The sequence below is a fragment of the Orbicella franksi genome, chromosome 15 (genome assembly GCF_964199315.1).
Source record: "Orbicella franksi chromosome 15, jaOrbFran1.1, whole genome shotgun sequence".
NCBI classification, from domain to species: domain Eukaryota; kingdom Metazoa; phylum Cnidaria; class Anthozoa; order Scleractinia; family Merulinidae; genus Orbicella; species Orbicella franksi.
Window position 1 is genome coordinate 10,539,580 of NC_138159.1, and position 20,032 is coordinate 10,559,611.

A 20,032-nucleotide genomic window follows, 5' to 3' on the forward strand; every position below is an offset into this window, starting at 1 on the left:
GAAAATGGCAAACTCTTTGATTTCAAGGGCTTCCCTCTTCTTTTTGAATTAGAGCTAAATTAAATTTCTATATATATGCAATGTCTTCAGCAAATCTGTTGCCTCCAAGCACGCCGCCTGCCGACCCTCTATATCCAGTGGTGGCGGAGCCTTCTCAAAATTTCCGCTTGCAGAAGGTCAATGAGATTTTCAACACTTTGGCCGGTGAGGTTCACCACTATTGCCTCGTGGCTAAAAAATACAAACGCGCAAGAAAGTTTGTTAATTGGGGTGCTGCCGGCTCCAGCGTTCTCTCGGCAGCGTTTTCCAGCGCAAGTTTTGGCTCCGCTCTGTCTGTGGTTGGTCTGCCGGCAGCAGTTCCTCTTGGCGGCGCTGGTGGATGCTTCGCTCTTGTTTTGTCGGGGCTGATAATCGCCAGCAAAAAACTCGATTTGAAAATAAAGAAACATCAAGAGATTACCACACTCGCCGTTGCCAAGCGGGATACCGTCAACAGACTGCTCTCCAATGCTTTGAACAACAATGATGGGTCTTCCCACAAGTTTGACACCATCCTTTCCGAGTTTCAACAATATAACTTTCTGAAAGATCAGGTCTGAGCAAGGATGCTTCGCCAACCATCAAAGAGAGGGCTTACCGAGGTTGATATCAAGAAACTGGAGAAAGACATCCGCGGCAGAGTTGAAGCCGATATGATAAAAAAAATCACGAACCCTCCCGCTTCGAACTGACTTTTAGAAACAGATGGTTTTGTTTGCATGTTATAAAAACATGATTGCCTGCTTCCACTTGGTTGCGTTTCTTGTGAATGAATATTTCACACCTGAGTGGCAAAAAGATGCTCGCGATATAATGCGCGAGGACGTCGTTGCAATGGCTGAGGCGGATGCTGAAGTTTTTCGCTAATTCGCCCTGCCAAAAAGGAACCACTCATGCCAATTATAACCATCCCAGGAGCATACTTTTAAAAAATTCTTGTACTTAGGGCTGGCTTCTATGAGAGGTATTAACTCCATCGGTGGACTTAGCGATACTTTATGAAGAGTTCCCTCCCTTTCGAAACAGGGGAAACAATGTCCCTCGAAAGGGCAGACCATATAATTGAAGCATATTATCATTGGTGCAATCTGCTGCTTGAATTCACAGAAATGCAGTTTTGAAATATGCTCGTGGACCTTGCCCCACCCCATTTCCTTGTTTTCCTTGATTTTGATTGCAACATACTCCTTGAGAATCATCTCACGAGGCTCTGGAGGGAGGTTTTGAATAGCCTCGGAAAGTCTGCAGCTTTCTTTCTGGCCTCGCATCAGCCACGCACACTTGTTTGTTGCTCGAGACATCGCGGCTCGGGCGGCATAACAGTGGGCTCGTTTGTTTCCAATTGCGCCCTTCCCTCCCTCCCTCCCCTTAGTAGTATATAGGGTAGTTGGCAAATACTATTTCAAAGAGGGAGAAGTATTTCCCGTTTTGCAACTCCCTGGTTTAACCGAAGCGAGCTTGCGAGCTTCGGACTTAAAGCTGGCGGTTTCAAAATGAGGAAATACTTCTCCCTCTGCGAAATGGTATTTGCCGACTACCCTATATACTACTTATACATAAAGAATAATATCAGAACGAGAGAGTTAAAAGTGGGATTCTCCCATTTGATGTGTGTTGCTTCCTTCAACATAAGTTGTAGTTTGTTGGGTGCACAATCCACAATGGAAAAGCAGTTTTTGTTAGCTAAACACCGACATGCCTGGGATTGCTGCAAATGCTGATATACGTGTGAATTCCTGTCCCTGCTCAGATGCTCAGGAACGCACACCTAGAGATGTTGGCTAGTCTCACCGATGTAACAGGCATTACATCCCGCACACGAAAACTTAAGTTTTTCAAAACGTGTCTTGTTTTAAACTTAAAGTTGTTGTCCAGTTCTTAAAAATAGTTTCTTGCCTGCTATTATCCAGACCATTTGGTGCTTAAAATATATATTTACCGCTAGATAACATTTATGAGAAGTTGAAGGTAAAAATATAAAATGTTACAATGTTACATGTATATGAAAATGCATAGACAAGTGTGGGTTCTATAGTGGTCAAGTATTAATTTTATTGTTTCCCAAAAATAGTTCCAGCAGGTTGATTGACAGCAGCCATAACTGACAAAATGTTAATGCTGTTTCCCCAAGCTGAAAGCAATATGAATATAATAAAATAATCATTATTATTGAATTCAAGTGCTATGATTTGTCTTATTTCTCAGAACCCAAGTATAGTTCCACAGTTAGTTGAATTGCTGTCAAGTTCTCTATCTAATGCTGAAGGTGCAGCTTTAATCCTCTCCAAATGTTGTCAGGTAAAAAAGTTTCAGTTGCAGGTTGCAGTCACTGTGTAATGTTAACTGTGTCAAACGCTCAGCCCTGAGTAACAAGCACTTACTACAACCCAGAGATTTTTGTAGACTGTGAGCAATTGCTCTTTTTTCCACTAAAAATCTACAATCATGGACAAAAGTCTTGGGACAAATTTGGTTTTTTGACGCTTTTGCACACAAGCCAGATGCGAATACAACTTCAGCTGCCTAACCTCTCCCCCCACCCCACATACAATGTCGAAACCTAGAACCTGCAAATTCTCCTGATTTTCAACATTGTATTAGGTGGGGTGGGGTGGGGAAACAGCAATGCGTTTTTAAAAGGATAGCAGTTCTTTTGTCAAACTTCAGTTGTAAAACAGATAATTTGTTACATTACATTAAGTGTCCCAAGGGGTTTTGTCCACGATTGTAGGTGACCGTCATGCGACATCATGGAACAGCCGCCATTTTGGATCTTTGGGCATGTGGTCCAGTATATAATTATGCAATTCTCTTACTGTTACTTCGTTAGCACAAGCGGATAAGGTGCTGAACGGGCAGCATCCGAGTTTGTTTTGTCGTGACACCAGTTCGATACGAGGTTGGTTGATTTTTTCCGGTTTATTTCTCTACTTCTTTCAAAAATCAAAACATCTATTTAAAAAAAATTGTGCTGTCAAAGCTGCTAAACATAACCGTTTAAGTTCGCGCTGTGTCAAAATCCACCTTGGAAGGATTCTCTCCAAAAGATGCCGCTCGGAAAACGGATTTTTTTTTGCATACGATATTTCTCGAAAACGAAGTGCAAATCATCAAAAACAATTATGCAACGATGCTTTTCATGTCAAAACAAGTCAGTCCGCCAAAAATTAGCTCGATCCTGCAAAAAATAAAAATTGACCCAAAATGCCACATATGCCCTTTTTGCATGAAAGCCTTCAAATAAGGTATTTCACGGTTCAGTGCAGAGATTATGTGGCTGAGGAAAATGTTACAACAGATACTGGAGCACTGAAGAGTCTTCCTCTTAGTGTGAAGCTCTGGAAAGGCAGTTACTCAATACCCATACAAGTTTTTTTACTTGTTTATCCCTCTATTTTCAGGGTCCTGCTCATCAAGCATTGTTATGTAACATGGGAGCAGTAACTGCTTTACTGCCTCTCTTGGTGTGTGATATCCCCAAGATACAACATCCAGCTTTACAGTGTTATGCAGCCATGTCCTTTCAAAATGGAGCTGTGTCATTGGCCATGAAATCAGGTATTGACTACAGGATTGTGTTGTTTTTAGACTGTAAATATACTGGTTTGAAAACCCATGTTAACTTGGGACTGGCCATTTGAAATGAGCTGTTTAATGTCTAAATTCATAATTAATGTGCAAAAGTTTGGTTGTACAACATAGGTCTCTAGTGCCAGATAATTTCAAGTAGATTTGGAAGGTTAAACACAAAGGCTCACCATCATAGGGACTAAGTTCCTCCCACTCCTTGTACCAGTTGATTTACAATGTATTCAGATTCCATGTGGAATTTTGAACTTAGATGCAGGACTTTTTAATTCTTCAATTTCTTTAGCTGGAAGAAACAAAGCACATAAAAAAACTGTGAAATTTGAGATTATGATAACAAACAAGCACATTATTTATTTATGAGATAAGTACTGTTAGTATTTGAGATTCATGTTTACCACAATTCATTGTCAGTGGTTATTAAGTGACATATACTAAATAACAATACAATACAAACATTACATACAATACAAAGTCAATTTGATTTGTAAAGCAGTCTTGTATTATTTTGTATGTAGCAACACATCAAGGTGAACAGTTAGTTCAGGTCTTTACCAGGTTGCTGTCAAGAGACAGACCAGATGAGGTTCAACTTGGAGCTGCTAAGTGGTAAGTATGTTACTGTTTGACTGTTCACTCTCTCTCAAGAGTCTTTGTCATGCTCTTACTTTGCTTGAACCTATAATTACACAAAAATAAGGCTGTGATCTTCATTAGAAATAAAAACAAACAAACAAACAAAAATACCTGTACCAAATTTTCCTGGATATTATTAGCAGTAACAAAAATAATGGTAGTATCATCACCGTGGTTTTTTTTCCCCAAGTGAGTACCTTGTTACATTTTAACAGTTATTAATCACGACCAATTAAAATCTTACTATTATTTGAAATTTTGGTGTTAAAGTATTGTTGTACATGTATTTTGTCCCTGCCCCACATGCACCACATGACAAGTACTATATAAACACCTACTTAATGCTGGTTTCCATGTAAATTAAAAGTCTGTTATAATTTCTGCAATCCTTGGGATCATTGCAAAAAAAATAATGAACAATTCTTACAACCGCCAGTTTCCATATGATCACCACAATCACTACAAAGGGAAAGACTGTTCAAGATGATCTCAATCAAAAAACATGACACACTGCATTGTGATACATTTTATGCAACAGTTGCTGCTGACAGTCTCTGGTGACTGGCCTCCTTGTGATAGTAATCATTGCTACAATCATGGAGTTAAAGCTGAAGTCTATCTTAGAGATTGTTGTTGCAACAATTGGGCGTTGTGTTGTTACAGTTGCTATATGATCACAATGATTGCTCAACTTTTACTGTAGCGAGTATGGAACCCTGCCTTAAGTAGTCTCAGTAGTGTTTGCTGATCTTATTTTCAGCTTGACAAATATGCACAGAGCAGGTGCAATCCCAGCTGCTGAAAACCATTCACTACTGATCAAGGTATGTACCATTGCACAGCTATTTTGTTCAAGACAGTTACTTTTTCTTCCTCTAAACTGTAGGGTTCTAATCATTCTATCGATGTCTCTCCCATTTGTGAGTCTGGTTCCAAAAAGTCACTTTCTGTGGCCTATAATATACATGCATACATTCGTGTAGAAACGTTTTAAGGGATGTCAATTCACTTTAGGGTAAGGTAGCTAAGTCTTGAAAATGTCAAAATTACTGGTTAATTTGCTACAGTTTTGCCCAACAGGTGTGTAACTCTATTACCAATATATATCATCACACAGATAACCCTCACCATTTTGACTCACTGTCAGGTTTCCCCAATGATTCACAAGAACCCATAGTATCAGTCAAATATAAGATAACCCCTTCCTTTGTCTTGTGAGACAAGATTCTTCTTTCAAGATAAAACAAGACAAGCTGACTGCCAACTTACATTTGACTGATACTGTATCCCTGGGTAAAGAGGAACTTTGTGAGAGAAAAGTAGTGTTATTACTCAAAAACAAAACATCGAACACTGAGTAGAAAGGCATGAATTAACCTTTATACCGTCCAGTGCCTCCTGTTAATTATTATTGTTTTATTCTACACATGTATCAGGTTCTTGCCACGGCAGTCAGAATGTGTAAGTGGGACAAAATTCTCACAGTCCGAGCTGAGGCAGCGGAAACCTTAGGTAAGTAAACTGTACTACACTTCAGTTTTCATTCTTTCAAAATGTAGAAATTATCACTTAGATACAGCTCACACCTTCTGATGTTCAGAACTGCTCTAAAATAGCTGTAAGTTTTGTTTTGTGGCAGTTTAATACCATCATTAACATGTGTTTTGGTGCACTCTTGTGGTCAATCCGTGTTGCTTTGAACGTAGTGTTTTGTCGTTACCCCACATATACACATTGGTGTTTTACATAGGCTGATCAGAATGTTCCTTTCATAGTCTATGCCGTCTATGCCCATTCAGGTGAGGACGGGGCAAGAAGAAAACACCGCCACCAATACAGTGGTGACACATAAATTTAAGAACATGCGTGCAAGTGCTACATTATTATAAACGCTTATATTTTCCAGCATTTCTCATTGAAGAAGATACTGAATTGCAGAGGACAGCAGCCATCTCAGATCACTTAATAAAGACACTGACAGGCTTCTTGGTGAAAAGTGATTTGGATGACAGCTCATATGCTCTTATGAGAGAGGTTAGTTCTAAGGGGGTAGGGAGGGTACAGGCAGCTACAGGGACTCTGAAAAAACAGGGGGGGGGAATGAGTTTGGGAAAAGTTGGGAAAGGGGTTTGGTTGTGGGGAAGAAGTTTAGGGCAGAAAGCTTGGCAAATTACTGATTGGCGTCTTGTGAGGCAGAGGGAGAGATGGTTAGAAGGTTATGAACAAAAAGATTAATAAGTGATTAAAAGATAAAAGTAATAAAACATTCCTTAAGTGGTGAAATCTCAGCCACATAACAATTAAAGGTAATTTCCTAGTGACTTTCCAAACAATGGCGTCTGCTTTTTTCTCATTGCAGTGACGTGTTTTCCAATTTTGCCATGATAATAGACCAATTTCGATATATTAAAATTCAGCCTAAAACAATAGACCTCAGCACGAGGCTCGGGGGAATAAACCCCACAAACTCTGCTGTTATTCCCCGGAGCCTCTAGCCTGCAGTGCAGGCGTCTTATTGGCGCGAGTTAGCGTTACAACCTTGCGACCGCCTTTTTAGACCGCCATGTTAGACGGTGGGGGATGGGGGAGGGGAAAAATGAGAAGACTTTCTTCGCTCCACCCCTCCCCTATCCTTCCTCTTGCCTATCATTCACCCCCTTGGTAAAACTTTCTTTCTCTCCCCAGTCCTCCACTGCATGAAAAATTCAAGATGGCGGCTAAACCTTTTACGATGTGAGCGCTCGCTCGAAAAAATTTCGCCTGCTCTGCAGGCTACGGAGCCTCGTGCTGAGGTCTATTGTGTTAGGCTGAATTTTAATATATCGAAATTGGTCTATTGTATTCTTGTTATTTCCACCAGAGTGCTTTTAAAGCCCTTGCTTCAGTTGGAGCGAACGATGAAGACATCAGAAAAAAGGTTCGTACATCAATGAGATAAATAAGGGATGTAAAATTGATGCGGGCATCAGTGTCCTGACTAAACCACAGTGCTTGTATTGCAGATAATAGAGATCGAATGTACAATGGATCACGTGGTATCCGGTTTGGAAGACCCCAATACCAACGTCAAATTAGCGGCAGTGAAGTGTCTCCACAGTCTTTCACGCTCTGTTCAGCAACTAAGAACTAGTTTCCAGGACACAGCGGTTTGGAAGCCAATTATGAAGCTATTACAGGACGCCTCTGATAACATGATGACTGTTGCTTCTTCTGCTCTCTGTAATCTACTGCTGGAGTTCTCTCCGAGTAAAGAGGTAAATAGCACATTTATTTCACTCTTAAAATCATTTGGAATCGTAATCATTGCAGTAAACCCCGGCTAAGATGGGTTTCAAATTATCCCGACTGCTTCACAGGGGTAGATTGAGGAGCCTCGGTAACAGAGGCAGTAGCGGTTATGGCGAGAGCGCAAATAAATAAGATACTTTGTGCAGTAGGCGCCACAACGTGCTAGGACAATTTAAAAATCCAGGTTCTCTGAGATTGTATTTCCTTCTTCTCCCCGCCGAAATCACCATGTTCCATTGATGTTTGAGCTGAACTTACTTTCTAAGATGATAATGTCATTCACTTGCCTGCTTTGTACAGGAAGATGTGCAATACACTGCCATTTTCTCACGCGTCTTGTCTCGTTTCTTGAAAAATTAGGCTGTCGTCTTCCTACACGCATTTCGTTCCCTAAGAGATTCCTCTCGCTTCCAGTTCCTGCGTGTTTCGTCCTGTTAACCTTATAAAAAAATTCACGTCAGCGAATGGCTCAACTCGCACTTGTGTGTTAAATTTGTGTTTAGAACTGTTTTTCAAGTCAGACAGAGTAAAACGTTTGAGATCATTTATAAGAAGTAAGATTTGCCAGGCGTTTACTAATATTTAATTTAATTTGCTTTTGCTGTTTTAGCCCATACTAGAAGCAGGTGCTGTGAACTTGCTCTCAAATTTGACTAGGCGCCAGGAAACTGCGTTGCGACTAAATGGAGTCTGGGCACTAATGGTAGGTAGAACAACGAGGAAAGTTAAGGCTGCCGCACATTAGCCGACTTTTTTGTCGTAGAACTGCAGATTTTTTTGTCGGGGTCAAATCGGGTTAAAATTTGTCGGGGCATCAGCTTGCCGAACACTAGCCGATTTTTTGTCGCGACTAACCGCGTTGAGGCTTGGGGCCGAGTCACCCAAAATCAAGATGGCGCCTATTCCAGTGACGTGACTTACATGACATTTCCTAATTGGTCGAGGCGCGCGCGAGCCCCGTCAAATTGTCCTGGTCCACCGCACACTAGCCGACAAGGCCCGACAAGACGTTTTGATATCTAGCACTGTCAGATATCGCCCGACAAGCCCCGATCTTGTCGCAGACTTGTCCGAATTCACCGCACACTAGCCGAAAAGTGAAGATTTTTTGTCGGCCGACAAAAAATCGGCTAGTGTGCGGCGGCCTTTACGTGCAAGCTCGTGTGTGTAAAGCGCGGGCACACAATTCATACAGGAGATTGATTTGTAGCAAGTGAAACCATCGCGAGTTTCCTGAACTAATCACAGTAAGTACGAGAAACGTAATACCAAAGTAGACTTGGGATTGCTCAGAGATGTCTTTAGGTTATTGGATTAGAACTAAAAATAGCGGACTTATGTGGCGCATACTGTAGTTGTGCTCGGGCCATGTGTACTCACTGTGGTGATGATAACCAGAGCGAACAGAGAATTAGGGCAAGGTAACTTTAAGTCGTAAACGTAGGGAGCAGTCGCCCAATCTCCCGAGCCAGGGGCTCATGACAAAAACGCACGACTATTTACAATAACGTTACTACTTTCTTTCTTCTTCTCGTAACCCAGAACATGGCTTATCAGGCGGACCATTTAACCAAAAATAAAATCCTGGAAGTGTTGGGACCGGAGCAGTTGTTCAGGTTAGAACTATTACTTTTATGTTTATTGATAATTTGTAAATAGCTTATTCAGGCGCACATTCATGACAGAGTATAGCATAAATTGAGCTATCGTTTGTAAATCGTGTACACGTTAAACTTGGCTGATTGAAAAGAAAAAAACGCTCATGACACGCATGCACCCAACGCCGCGCAAATCTGAAAAAAGCTCATGTAATATTAATTTTTATTCAACATGATTACAAACGAAAACCAAACCAGTAGAAATGAACGTACACTGCTGAGATTAAATGAAATATAAACTGGGCATTTTTTTTCTCGTTCCAAGTAGCACACATAAGTCGGAGCACCACAAAGTCTTTGGCTTGTAACCTCGGGAATCTCTGGTATCCTTCAGCATGATCAATATGAGACTTCACACCATCTGATGTCAATATTCTTCCTCTCTCTCTCTCGATGTTTCTTGCAGTACAGTGGAACCCCGTCTTACAGTCACCTAGTTATTGCGGCCACTGTTTTTCTCTTGTCCCGGCGAAACGCCCATACATTTTTTCATAAGAAGACCCCGTAAGTGCGGCCACCCAGTTAACACGGCCAACGGCTACTTTCTGAAATCCCAGCCTGTATAATAATCCTTCATAATTTAACCCCGTTTATACTGCCACTCGATCCAGCTAAGTTCATCTTTTCAAGTTTAAATTATTGTTAAATTATATCTGCATTCGGAAGATTGTTAACCCTTTGACTCCCATGCAGGCATTACGCTTACTGAGTGGTCGTGCTCATTGTACCACTTGTGACGTCATCAATTTAAGTGTCACCAGCTATTCTTGATAAGCAGACAGTAGAGCTAGGATAGACCTATCTACACAACAGGCGGTTTTGGATATCGACGACATTCTGACGTAGCAAAGTGAAAAAGAACGTTATTAGTTTTGGTGCAAAAATGGTGGTAAAATGGCAGCCAAAACCTCATTTAGCGGTTAAAAACGGGATTTTTTGTGAAATTTGGGTGTTGAAGAGTTAAAGAAAAAGCCCCAGTTGTTCGAAAGGTGGATAACGCTATCCACCGGATAAATCACTATCCAGCGGATAGCGTGGTTTGTTTTTGTTAACACTTACCCGCTGGATAGCGTTTATCCGGTGGATAGCGTCATCCAGTCTTCGAACAATTGGGGCCAGTTGTTTAGAAGTGCAACCGTGATATATCTGTTGAGACGTCATTCAGCATAGGCCAGTCATGAAATTTGTCTCTACCACGTTAATACGGCCACCCTGTTAATACGGCAAATTTTCATGGCCCGTTGTTCATCACATCCAATCAATTTTTTAACGCCACTTAGGGTTGACATTCAAGATTTTTTCTCGAAGCTGTGTTTTTTTCTCGATTCCTTTCCTTACTAAAGCGATTATCCTCTGTTGTTAGACGAAGGCGGTGAAGTATTTCACTAATCACTCTTTCAGATGTATTATTTTTATAAAATGTAGCTTACATTTTCGGGATAACCGTGAAACGAAAACTAATTTTTTAAATTTACATGCAGGTCTGTAATTACTGCTTACATTAAAACCAAGAAAAACACGAGTGGAAGATCCTTAGATGCCTGATTAAGTAGTTAAGACGTGTGAGTTATTGTTACTACTTGAGCAAATCACCACTACATGAACAGAAAAGCTTGCCAATAACAAGATCAAAAAGCATACGAGTATTACAGTATAGTCTATTTGATAGATACCTGACACTTTGTCTCTAAATCTAAACATGTAATGTTGTTTCCGGCGGCGAACAGAACTGTCTAGTGCATTTGATCATACCCATATGTTAATTTGCGCAATATAACTTTTACTAATAGTTTAATTTATTTCGCAACTTGAAGCATTCTCCTATGAAATGCTCTCCGGAAAACCGACTACTGCAATGAAATAATTATTTATTCCAATATGGGCTCCACCAGTAGCGAACAGTGCTAACGAGATCAATAGACTGCGGTCACTTATGAATAACATTTCTTAAAACACCGAAAAATAGACACAGGGTAATTGAAAACTCCGAAAATCTTACTCATGCACAGAATATACAATTTCTTTTATTTTGATGCTCAGCGTATACCCTGGGTGCCAGAGGGCTTTTTGTTTGTAGCGAAGCTGCGATCACAATCGCAGCTTGGCTACGAAAAAAACCCCTCTAGCACCCAGGGTACTCAGCGTACTCATTCGCCGGCGAAGGGAAAATATTCCAGCAGTCGCTCGCTTCAGCTTACAAGAGATGAAACCGCTTGGTTTTCTCGAAAGGCAAAATAAAATGGAATCAAAGGATAAATTTACATTTTTTTGGTTTCCTTAAATGAAGTTTAAATTTGAGTAATAAAGGAACGCTTCATGCTGCTGCTGCTGATGACAAATTAAGATTAAACTATTTATTACTATTCATCTGACTTATTCTTTGATGGATCAATACTGGCACTCTTTGTCAGCTGATGCTGCAATAATGGTATCGCACAAATAACAATGGTAAACAAGTCATCCTTTTAAGCTGTCGTGAGGTTTGACCCTACCCCGTTAATACGGCACATTTTCATGGCTAGTTGGTGACCGTATTAACGGGGTCCACTGTACTAAAGTGTTTCCTGGAGATCAAACTAATTTAGTCCTGATGCTGCATCTGCGGGGAAGCAAAGCACTTAGTTGATTACAAATTTTATAATATGACTGAGAAAATTGTTCCACTGTGATTGGCTAAGATTTGGCCAATATATCGTTGATTTTCAATTTGCACTGCAGTGTAAATTAAAGCGTGCGCTTTCATAGACTAAGGGCTCGTGCAATTTTGAAAGAATTTTGAAACGGCATTCGTAGTGTTAACCTTTTTTTGCTCGAGTTTTTTTTGCGATTACATATACGAAGTTGATGTAGGTAAGTCAATCGCCTTAGCCAATCTGGATGAGCTCACATTTTCGCGTTTGCTCCGACGAAGTGCTGACGCTCGAAACGTCAGCTTTCTAGTTCTAGTGATCGTTAGCTTTGCTCTTATAACCTATTTGCTTTACTCTGTACCGATAACCTGAGGAGAAATGCAATGCTGATCGCTTTCTCAATTGCAAAGAACACGGTATCATCTTTACAAGACCTGATACTGTCGGGTTCACGTTAGCCACATAATGACATAACAGACATCGACATAATGACAAAAAGAAAAGATTATGTTTTTCTTATGTCGGTATGATCATTTCATTATTCTGTGTTATTCACACTGGTCTTGGTGGTGACTAAAGGCTGGTTTCCATATGATCGCAGACGATCGCGGATCGCAGATCGCAAAAAGTTCTGCGATCGTCTGCGATCATACGGAAACACACTTCTGCAATCGCCTGCGAACCATGTTCTATCTTCTGCGATCGTCTGCGATCATCTGCGAACAATTGCGATCGTGCGATCATATGGAAACCAAAGTTCTGCGATCTGCGATCGAAACGTATCCCATAATATTTTGAATTCCGACCCATGATTCGACGCTTCTTTGCAACAAAACAACCGCTTATTTGTTGTAAACATGGCTGGCGTTGAACAACGTAACTTTAGTAACGAGAAATTTATGGAGGAAGTTGCGCAATAACAGTGCGTTTACCACCGTAACAGTAAAGATTTCAAAGACAAAAACAAAAAGGCTCACTGCTGGGAAAAAATCGGGGAGAAATTTAATTTATCGGCGACTGAGGCGGAGGTCAAATTCCGCAACATAAAAACTGCGTATGGTCGTTATCTGAAGCGATTGAAAACGCTACCTTCTGGATCGGCGAGATGCAGTGCCAAGGGAATTTCAAAATAGGTTGACTAAAAGAAGAAATAAATTTGCTTGCAGCAAAGTTTCCTCCTCGACGTCCGCTATATTGTTTGCTACGATTTTCCCGCCAGCACAACGCGCGTGTAATTTTGACAGTTCCGCTGTCCGAAATGTATGCAACAGTCGGCTCTGCGATCGCATGCGATCGTCTGCGATTATATGGAAACAACTCTCTTTGCGATGGTCTGCGATCTGCGATCCGCGATCGTCTGTGATCGTCTGCGATCATATGGAAACCAGCCTTAAGACCCCGACGCTACGCTGGAGGGATTTGAAAACGGAGGTCTCACTCTAAAAACGCATCAAATGTTTTCCGTCCACACTACGCCGGAGGAATTTCAAAACGCAGCAATCAGCGGTCATTTTGGATTTGTGTTTGAGGAAAACTCGGCCAGGGAAATCACATGATTATCGTGACGTCATCGTTTTCGAAAAGCTCCGTTTTCAAAATTTTTGCTGTGCACATGAAAACGCGAAGGCGGCGTTTCCAAATTCCTCCGTTTTGAATAGCGTTTTCGAAAAGCTCCGTTTTCGTGACGGATTAGTGTGGACGGTTGGCCTAACCGTAGAAATAAAACTGCGTTTTTAAATTTCTCTGACGTAGCGTGGAGGCTGCCTAAATGCATATATGTTTGGTGACTTTTTTGTGTTTGTTTGGCCTTTGTGTCATGTTGTCATGTCGCCGGCTAGTGTGAATCAGACTGGCCTGTTTGTTCTTATTTGTGTTGTTCTTGTTAGCAGCCTTCTCGATGATCCGGACACTCAGGTTACAATGAAAACATTGGGACTAATGAGGAATCTTCTATCAGGAAGAGAGGTAACTTCCAGTTTTGTTTGTTCATTTTTCAAAAACCAAAACGGGATTAATTCCAGTGAAACTCTCAGTTAATACGGATAACACAGGGACATACGAAAGTATCTGTATTATCCGGGTGTCCTTATTAAGCGAGCTCTCAGAATAAACGCCACTGACACTTGTTTTGACTGAAACGTACCACTTCGATGTTTAATACCTTGACTGAAGTTTGAGCTCAAAGTGAAGTAATCTTGCGTTAATGTCCTCTTGTCTGTTTTTAAACGCGATATGTAACGTATAGAAATAATTCAATAGTTTGCAACTTGGGTCAGAAACTTCTGCTTCAATAAAATAACATTGACCTTTATTAAGCTTTCATTTTCTAACCGGGCACAATTTGCGCATTTTTCTAGCAATTGAAAATCTGCGTTGTGATGATAACCAGTGTCTGTTGGGAGGTTAAGTTTGTATGGGAGCGTGTCATTCGGGCGACAGAAAAGTGTTCATTGTCTGCATTCACAGGTGCTCGCAATGTGATGTAATAATTTTAAAATGTGCTAATGTAATTAGAAAGTATATGAGCTTTTCGTAGGGAGAAGCAAAAGCGGGTTTCCGAAGGGTGGGGTTCCACTGTGTCCTGAGTTTCGCCTTGAAACCTTCATCACTTTTGTCTTTTGTGTATTGTTGTGTGACGGCCTCAAAATGGCAAATTCGCAATGTTAACGAAAACGAACAACAGAAGAATAATTTTTTATCATTTGGTGCTTAAATTGCAGGTGGTACAGGTCGGATCACAGGGTTCCACCCATTAGCGTGCGCTTTGTTCCTTTTTTACATTTTTCCTTGCTGAGTTCCCTTCCCTGCATGTCATTCAGTGTCATTTGTGAGAATTAGGAAGTATAGCTAGACATTGTCTGGGTTAAACTTTGATTTATTCTCCTTACTGTGTCCGGGAACGGAACAGTTAATTATGTCACAGTGTTCACGACTCTTCTATATATTATAGATCTCCTAAAATTGGCCTACGTAAGCACGTGTCTTACAGGAAACGTCGGCATGCAGGGTTTCTCTTATAGCATTATTTACATCAGTAGTATGTTGTGATCTGATGTTCCGCTGCATTCTACATGCAGAAGAACTACGTTTTGATATGACCGTCAACTTTATCCTCTTGACTTCAGTCATGAGAGGTTGCTGACGCCAGTCCAATGTCAAACATCTATGCACTAAATCATTGTTCGTTTTTTTTGTTTGTTTTGTTTTGGCATATCTCTCGAGCGGACTGTAACGGTCTTAAACTCTCTGAACTTTGACTCTCTAGTCACTTGTGTTACGTGGTCTGGCATGGATCGTTTGTCACGCCATGCGTTACATCATCCGCCACTGACTGCCATTTTGAGCCTCCTTCCCAGGCTCTACATTCACTTCGGTTGGAAGTTCGCAATGTTCGCTGTTATCATACTTTCGTAACAACATGATTTTTAATTTTTGATAAATTATCAGATTACGCGGTTCACTCGAGAATATCAGTGACTTTGAGGTATGCTTCATTCTTGAACACTGTCTGAGTGGAATATTGCATGCCAGCATTTCAGGAAATGCTTGAGAGATCTCTCGCTCTAAACTGCCTGTCAGTACTCTGTGGCATCGCGTAATACAACTTCTCCCAGAACCACTTGTTGCTGACACTGAGATATGTGTTAGTGCGCATGTATAGCTTCATTTCGTCATCGAGCTCATCCATGTTGATGCCATCAAACAGAATAATTATCAGATAATTCATGCGATCTTCTAGCACTTTACGATGTGCCGCGCGAAACTCCAACAAGCACCATTCGCTCTTTAAAAAGTTGCGAGAGAGCACCATGAGCATGCGCTTACTTTGGTCAACGCTGTTCAGAATGTTTTCCTGGATTGGTGCACCCACTACGAAGTCGCGGTGGTGAATGCACAATTTGTAAGGGGGGTCGTGATGTTCGAGTCGCTCTTGCAAGGTGTTGACAACCCACTGGCGATCACTCCCGCTGTACGATACGAACGCGTCGTATATTTTTCTTGGATCCGAGTCATCTACACGGTCAAATGGGTGCCAGTTAAAATGAGTGTACATGAGGACTTTCATTTCTCCGCGGTATTTGTAAGCCACGATAAAAGCGATGAAAGTCAAAACCAGCGCGCCTCCAAGAGTCAACGCGATTATTTTGAAAGTCTTGTCCTTTGTTATAGATTGTGTAGTAGGGATGTCTTTCTTATTCTTTTTGCAAACAAATTCTTCATTTGGCAGAGTGTAAATTGCTTTTCCCTGCGTACTTCCCTCGGAGTTGCAAAGAACATTTTTAATGTGTAATATTTTACTTTGTTTTCTCTGTAGCCAGTGCTTTATCCATAATGTCGTACAGTCGCATTTGAAGAAATTGTGGTGTAACGCAAGACTCGTAAAGTTTAAATTTTCGATATTCTTAGGCAAATAGGTGAGTTTGTTCGAATCGATGAACAAAACTTTAATTCGCGTAAACCTTCGTACCGTGGACGTGTTTAATACTTGTATCTTGTTATGCGTTAAGTACAGAGCCGTCACATTTTCCATATAAGGATATGGTGGAATCTCCCGGATGTTGTTGTCCTCTAACTTAAGCTCTATGCGACCGCGTGGAACTTTGGGAGGTATTGCGGTAAGGTTTCTTCCTTTACAATCGATGACCACAGTACCGTCTAAAGCACGCACGAGACACAAGCATCCGTGGGGGCAGTTTTCTAGATTTCTCTGGCATTTAAATTGATTTTCGTCCACGGATAGGATCGGTTTCCCTTTGAGTTCAGTCGGAGCGGCGCATTTCCAAGTTTGAAACTGTTCATTTCGGATGCGCGTGTCCCTTTGAACTAAAGCTCGAAGCCAGCGACTCAGAAGCAGAATCTTGCAGTCGCATAGGAGGAGATTCCCCGACATGTCTATCTCGTAAACCCGCAGAAGATACTCGAACGTTAGTTCCTCTGTTCTGTTGAATGCTTCTATGTTGATCGTGGTGAACTTGTTGTGAGCGAAGCTGATAGACTTTAAACTTTCTTGCAGTCTCATTTGAGAAGAGCTCGCCGTATCGCGATGGTGATACAGAAATGTTTCCAAGTCTAATTCTTGTATCAGCCTGTTAAAGTCTTGAAACGTCAACTGATTAAAAGACAAATCAATTTTAACAGCGTGCCGTTGCAGTAGTAATGTTAACGGAATGCGGCTTATTTTGTTCTTTTGGAGATAAATGTTTTGTAATGAACTTGAATCTATGGAGAAAGCTTTGTCGTGTACTTGCGTGATGTGGTTGTCTTCTAAATGTAGAATTTTGATATTTTTTAACTTGCTGAACAATTCTTGTGGAATACAGCTCAGTTTGTTGCTATGCAAGTCAATTCTTTTGATTTGGGTCACTGTTTTGAAGAGATCGTTTGGTATTATCGAAATGTTATTGTGGTCAAGTCGTAATTCTAGTAAACTATCTTGTCCTTGGAACAGCTCTGATGGTAAACTTTTCAACTTGTTTTTGCTGAGGGAGATCACATGTATTCCTTTCAAGTTGCGAAAACACGATGCTCCAATGACTTTTAGGCCGTTTCCCTCGAGAGTCAACTTGTTCAGAAATCCTCTAAAGTTGTGCGTCGATAAATCTTCGATGTTGTTGTACCATAAATCAAGAAATCGTCGGTAGATATTTGGACGCACGTTAGTGCCGAATTGGTAGTGATGATTTCCTGTTGGAGTTCTTTGCAGTCCTCTTGGCAGTTTGAGCGTAGCTTTACACCATGGAAACGGAGGTGGTGTTGTTAGTGTATTGTTAGCAAGCTCAAGCGACTGCAAGAACGGCATCGTCGTATTGAGCTCCGGAGGTATCGATGTGAGTTGTAAGTTGGAGAATACTACCTCGGCCATTCTTGGCCACACTTTAGTACTACTAAACATTTTTGGAAGAGTTCGTAGTTTAGATTTGTCTATCATAAGAGTGCCAATGTTTTCCAATGCTCGACGAGAGTTGTTTGCCAGCGTTTTATTTCCTTCTAGTAAAGTCGAGTTTTCCATGACATAGAAAACCCGAAAGTCTGTAGCTTTTCCCCAGGGAGAGATGCCATCGGCTGAAAAGCTGCAGTGTCCCTTGATTTGCAAGTAAAATATGGCGTTTTTCTTTGTGGCGTTTAAAGAGTTGTAGAAGGCAATTTCCATCGGGGTTAAACACACGGCAGCAAAATGCAATACGACATCTTGAGGCGTTGTTATCGTTTTCAATATCAGACTGATGTCCACGACACATCGGTCGCGAACCTTGTCGCTTTTCAAGACACATATTACCGCTTGCTCTTTGATAAGAGTACCATTGCCTGTTTCGAAGAAGGACGACATAGACCTTTTCAACAGGCAGAAAGATGCACCGCAGTGTAGAAACCTTCTGCGTTGTTGTCCAGTAGCCTCGATCGCAAAGAGAACCAAGCAGCTGAATATAATCAGAGAGCCTTTCATGTCGAACACAAGAGATGTGGCGAGCAGGACTGTGTGACGTTGATCAAGGACCAAGATGTGTAGATTTGATTGAATTAGTGCTGTTTGTGATTTCACAAACATAAATTATCGTGCCAATTCTTCCGGCTTATGCTAAAAGCCACGTACACTTCTTAGTGTTTTCCGCCAGACATTGTTTGCGCTTCAAGTTTGAGGTTTTTGCGTGGTTTCCGTGTGAGAAAACCCACGACCTTGACTCTAATCAAGCTTAACGCAGACAGAAATGCTTGATGCGTCCCAAGGCATAATAACCTTTCATTTGCACTTTCAAATTTGTTTCGTTTGAGTGCGTCTCATTTCGTCTCAGATACGTTTCAGTGTAAACAAATATTTAACAATTATTCCATGAAACCGCGTTGGATATGAAGTGATAAATAACCAACGAGCGCGTAGCGCGAGTTGGTTATGATCACTTCATATCCAACAAGGTCGAATGGAATAATTGTTTTAGTATATTCTTAATCGGGTTTTTGCCGCCGATTTTTATTTCAACAATTTTACAGAGCGGAAAATTTTTAAACTTGGCGCACTGTTTTCCATATAAGGTAAAACTCCGACTAATGGCTCATAGTCGGAGTTTTTGAGCCAATCAGAGAGCTAGAAATGCAATAGTCGGAGCTGAGAATATACTAACTATTATTAGATCATTACCATAATTATTTGCTTACTGAAGTCACGCCATTTCAATACCACAGCACTTTGCAGATGGTGGGATTACTACAGTATTTCTCTATTTCCTATTAGGCCTCAAACTTTTTCTTAGTCATAATTTAAGGCGTTTTATTAAGTCAGAGTTTTTTCATGGTAGAGAAGCGAAAGCATCAAAATTATTTGTTTTGTCGTGAGGCCTTACTGAGTGGGGGATTCCCCAAGATGAATTGAGCATGCTGGTCTTTTAGCAATATTTCAGATGATGTCACCTATTGTTAAGAATAATTTTGGTGTTTATAATCTGAAGCTTTTCAGTTCTTTCGGGTTTTTCTCCAGTCATATTATATACCCAAAACAATAATAGCAATTTATTTTCATTCATTTACGTAGCACATCGTAAAACGTAAAACATCAAACAAAATTTTTATAAAATATGAATAATAATAGTGATAAAGACATAAGATATAGGATGAAAGAGAGAGCAGTATTATTACGACACACAATATAATTAACCAATCAATCATCGGTGATAATCCTATCTCGTTGGAAGGCCACAACCAAAAATCTTAATTTCTTATGAATAAAAGGATCTATTTTGATGAAAAGAGCAGGAGAAAATTTAGTTAGCCAGCCAGTACAGTTATGGGAGTTTGATTTTGTTGTAATGATCAGTTCACAGGAGGGAAACAAATAGTGAATAATTATTACAGTGGACTTTGATCTCATCTTTTTAACGTGTAGTTTTGGATGGGAAGAAGTACTTGCTGGAAAGTATCCTGCAAAAATGTGCAATACCGTAAACGTCCTAAAGTAACGGCCCTCTTTTACTTTGGGAATTAGCAGCCTTTGGGGCTCGTCACTTTCGGCGGGTCGCTACTTTCGGAAGTTTTAATGCGGTATAGCAGCTACTAAAGAGACATGACGGTTTTCCTAAATCATTATTTTTAAAATCGCTGAAACGTAGTGCTGGCTGGTTTCGCCATTGGTGAGTATCTCGCTATAAAGATCACTGTTTTGTCTGTCTTTTTAAGCTATGAACTACAACAGAGTTGAAAGGA

The 20,032-nt window shown here is 40.8% G+C and overlaps 2 protein-coding genes across 4 annotated transcripts in view; one reads left to right on the forward strand and one right to left on the reverse strand.

The window, feature by feature from the left end:
• LOC145469953 (armadillo repeat-containing protein 8-like) overlaps positions 1 to 20,032 on the forward strand; it is a 45,172-nt gene that overhangs the window by 20,447 nt on the left and 4,693 nt on the right. For 2 of the 3 annotated variants that reach the window (XM_081453774.1, XM_081453776.1), the window contains 11 exons: positions 2,245 to 2,337; positions 3,441 to 3,597; positions 4,146 to 4,236; positions 5,024 to 5,087; positions 5,700 to 5,775; positions 6,170 to 6,297; positions 7,124 to 7,180; positions 7,266 to 7,517; positions 8,162 to 8,254; positions 9,094 to 9,167; positions 13,726 to 13,804. In XM_081453774.1, coding sequence (XP_081309900.1) covers positions 2,245 to 2,337; positions 3,441 to 3,597; positions 4,146 to 4,236; positions 5,024 to 5,087; positions 5,700 to 5,775; positions 6,170 to 6,297; positions 7,124 to 7,180; positions 7,266 to 7,517; positions 8,162 to 8,254; positions 9,094 to 9,167; positions 13,726 to 13,804 — 1,164 coding nt within the window. The remainder of the gene's footprint in view (positions 1 to 2,244; positions 2,338 to 3,440; positions 3,598 to 4,145; positions 4,237 to 5,023; positions 5,088 to 5,699; positions 5,776 to 6,169; positions 6,298 to 7,123; positions 7,181 to 7,265; positions 7,518 to 8,161; positions 8,255 to 9,093; positions 9,168 to 13,725; positions 13,805 to 20,032) is intronic. The other variant, XM_081453775.1, reaches the window with a different exon arrangement.
• On the reverse strand, positions 13,879 to 18,651 carry LOC145469943 (toll-like receptor 6). The gene has a single exon (XM_081453762.1). The coding sequence runs from the start codon at positions 18,384 to 18,386 to the stop codon at positions 15,375 to 15,377; it is 3,012 nt and encodes a 1,003-aa protein (XP_081309888.1). The 5' UTR covers positions 18,387 to 18,651; the 3' UTR covers positions 13,879 to 15,374.

Bases quoted from the DNA above. Each gene is read 5' to 3' on its own strand.
- LOC145469943 (XM_081453762.1), bottom strand. From the start codon at position 18,386: ATGTTTGTGAAATCACAAACAGCACTAATTCAATCAAATCTACACATC.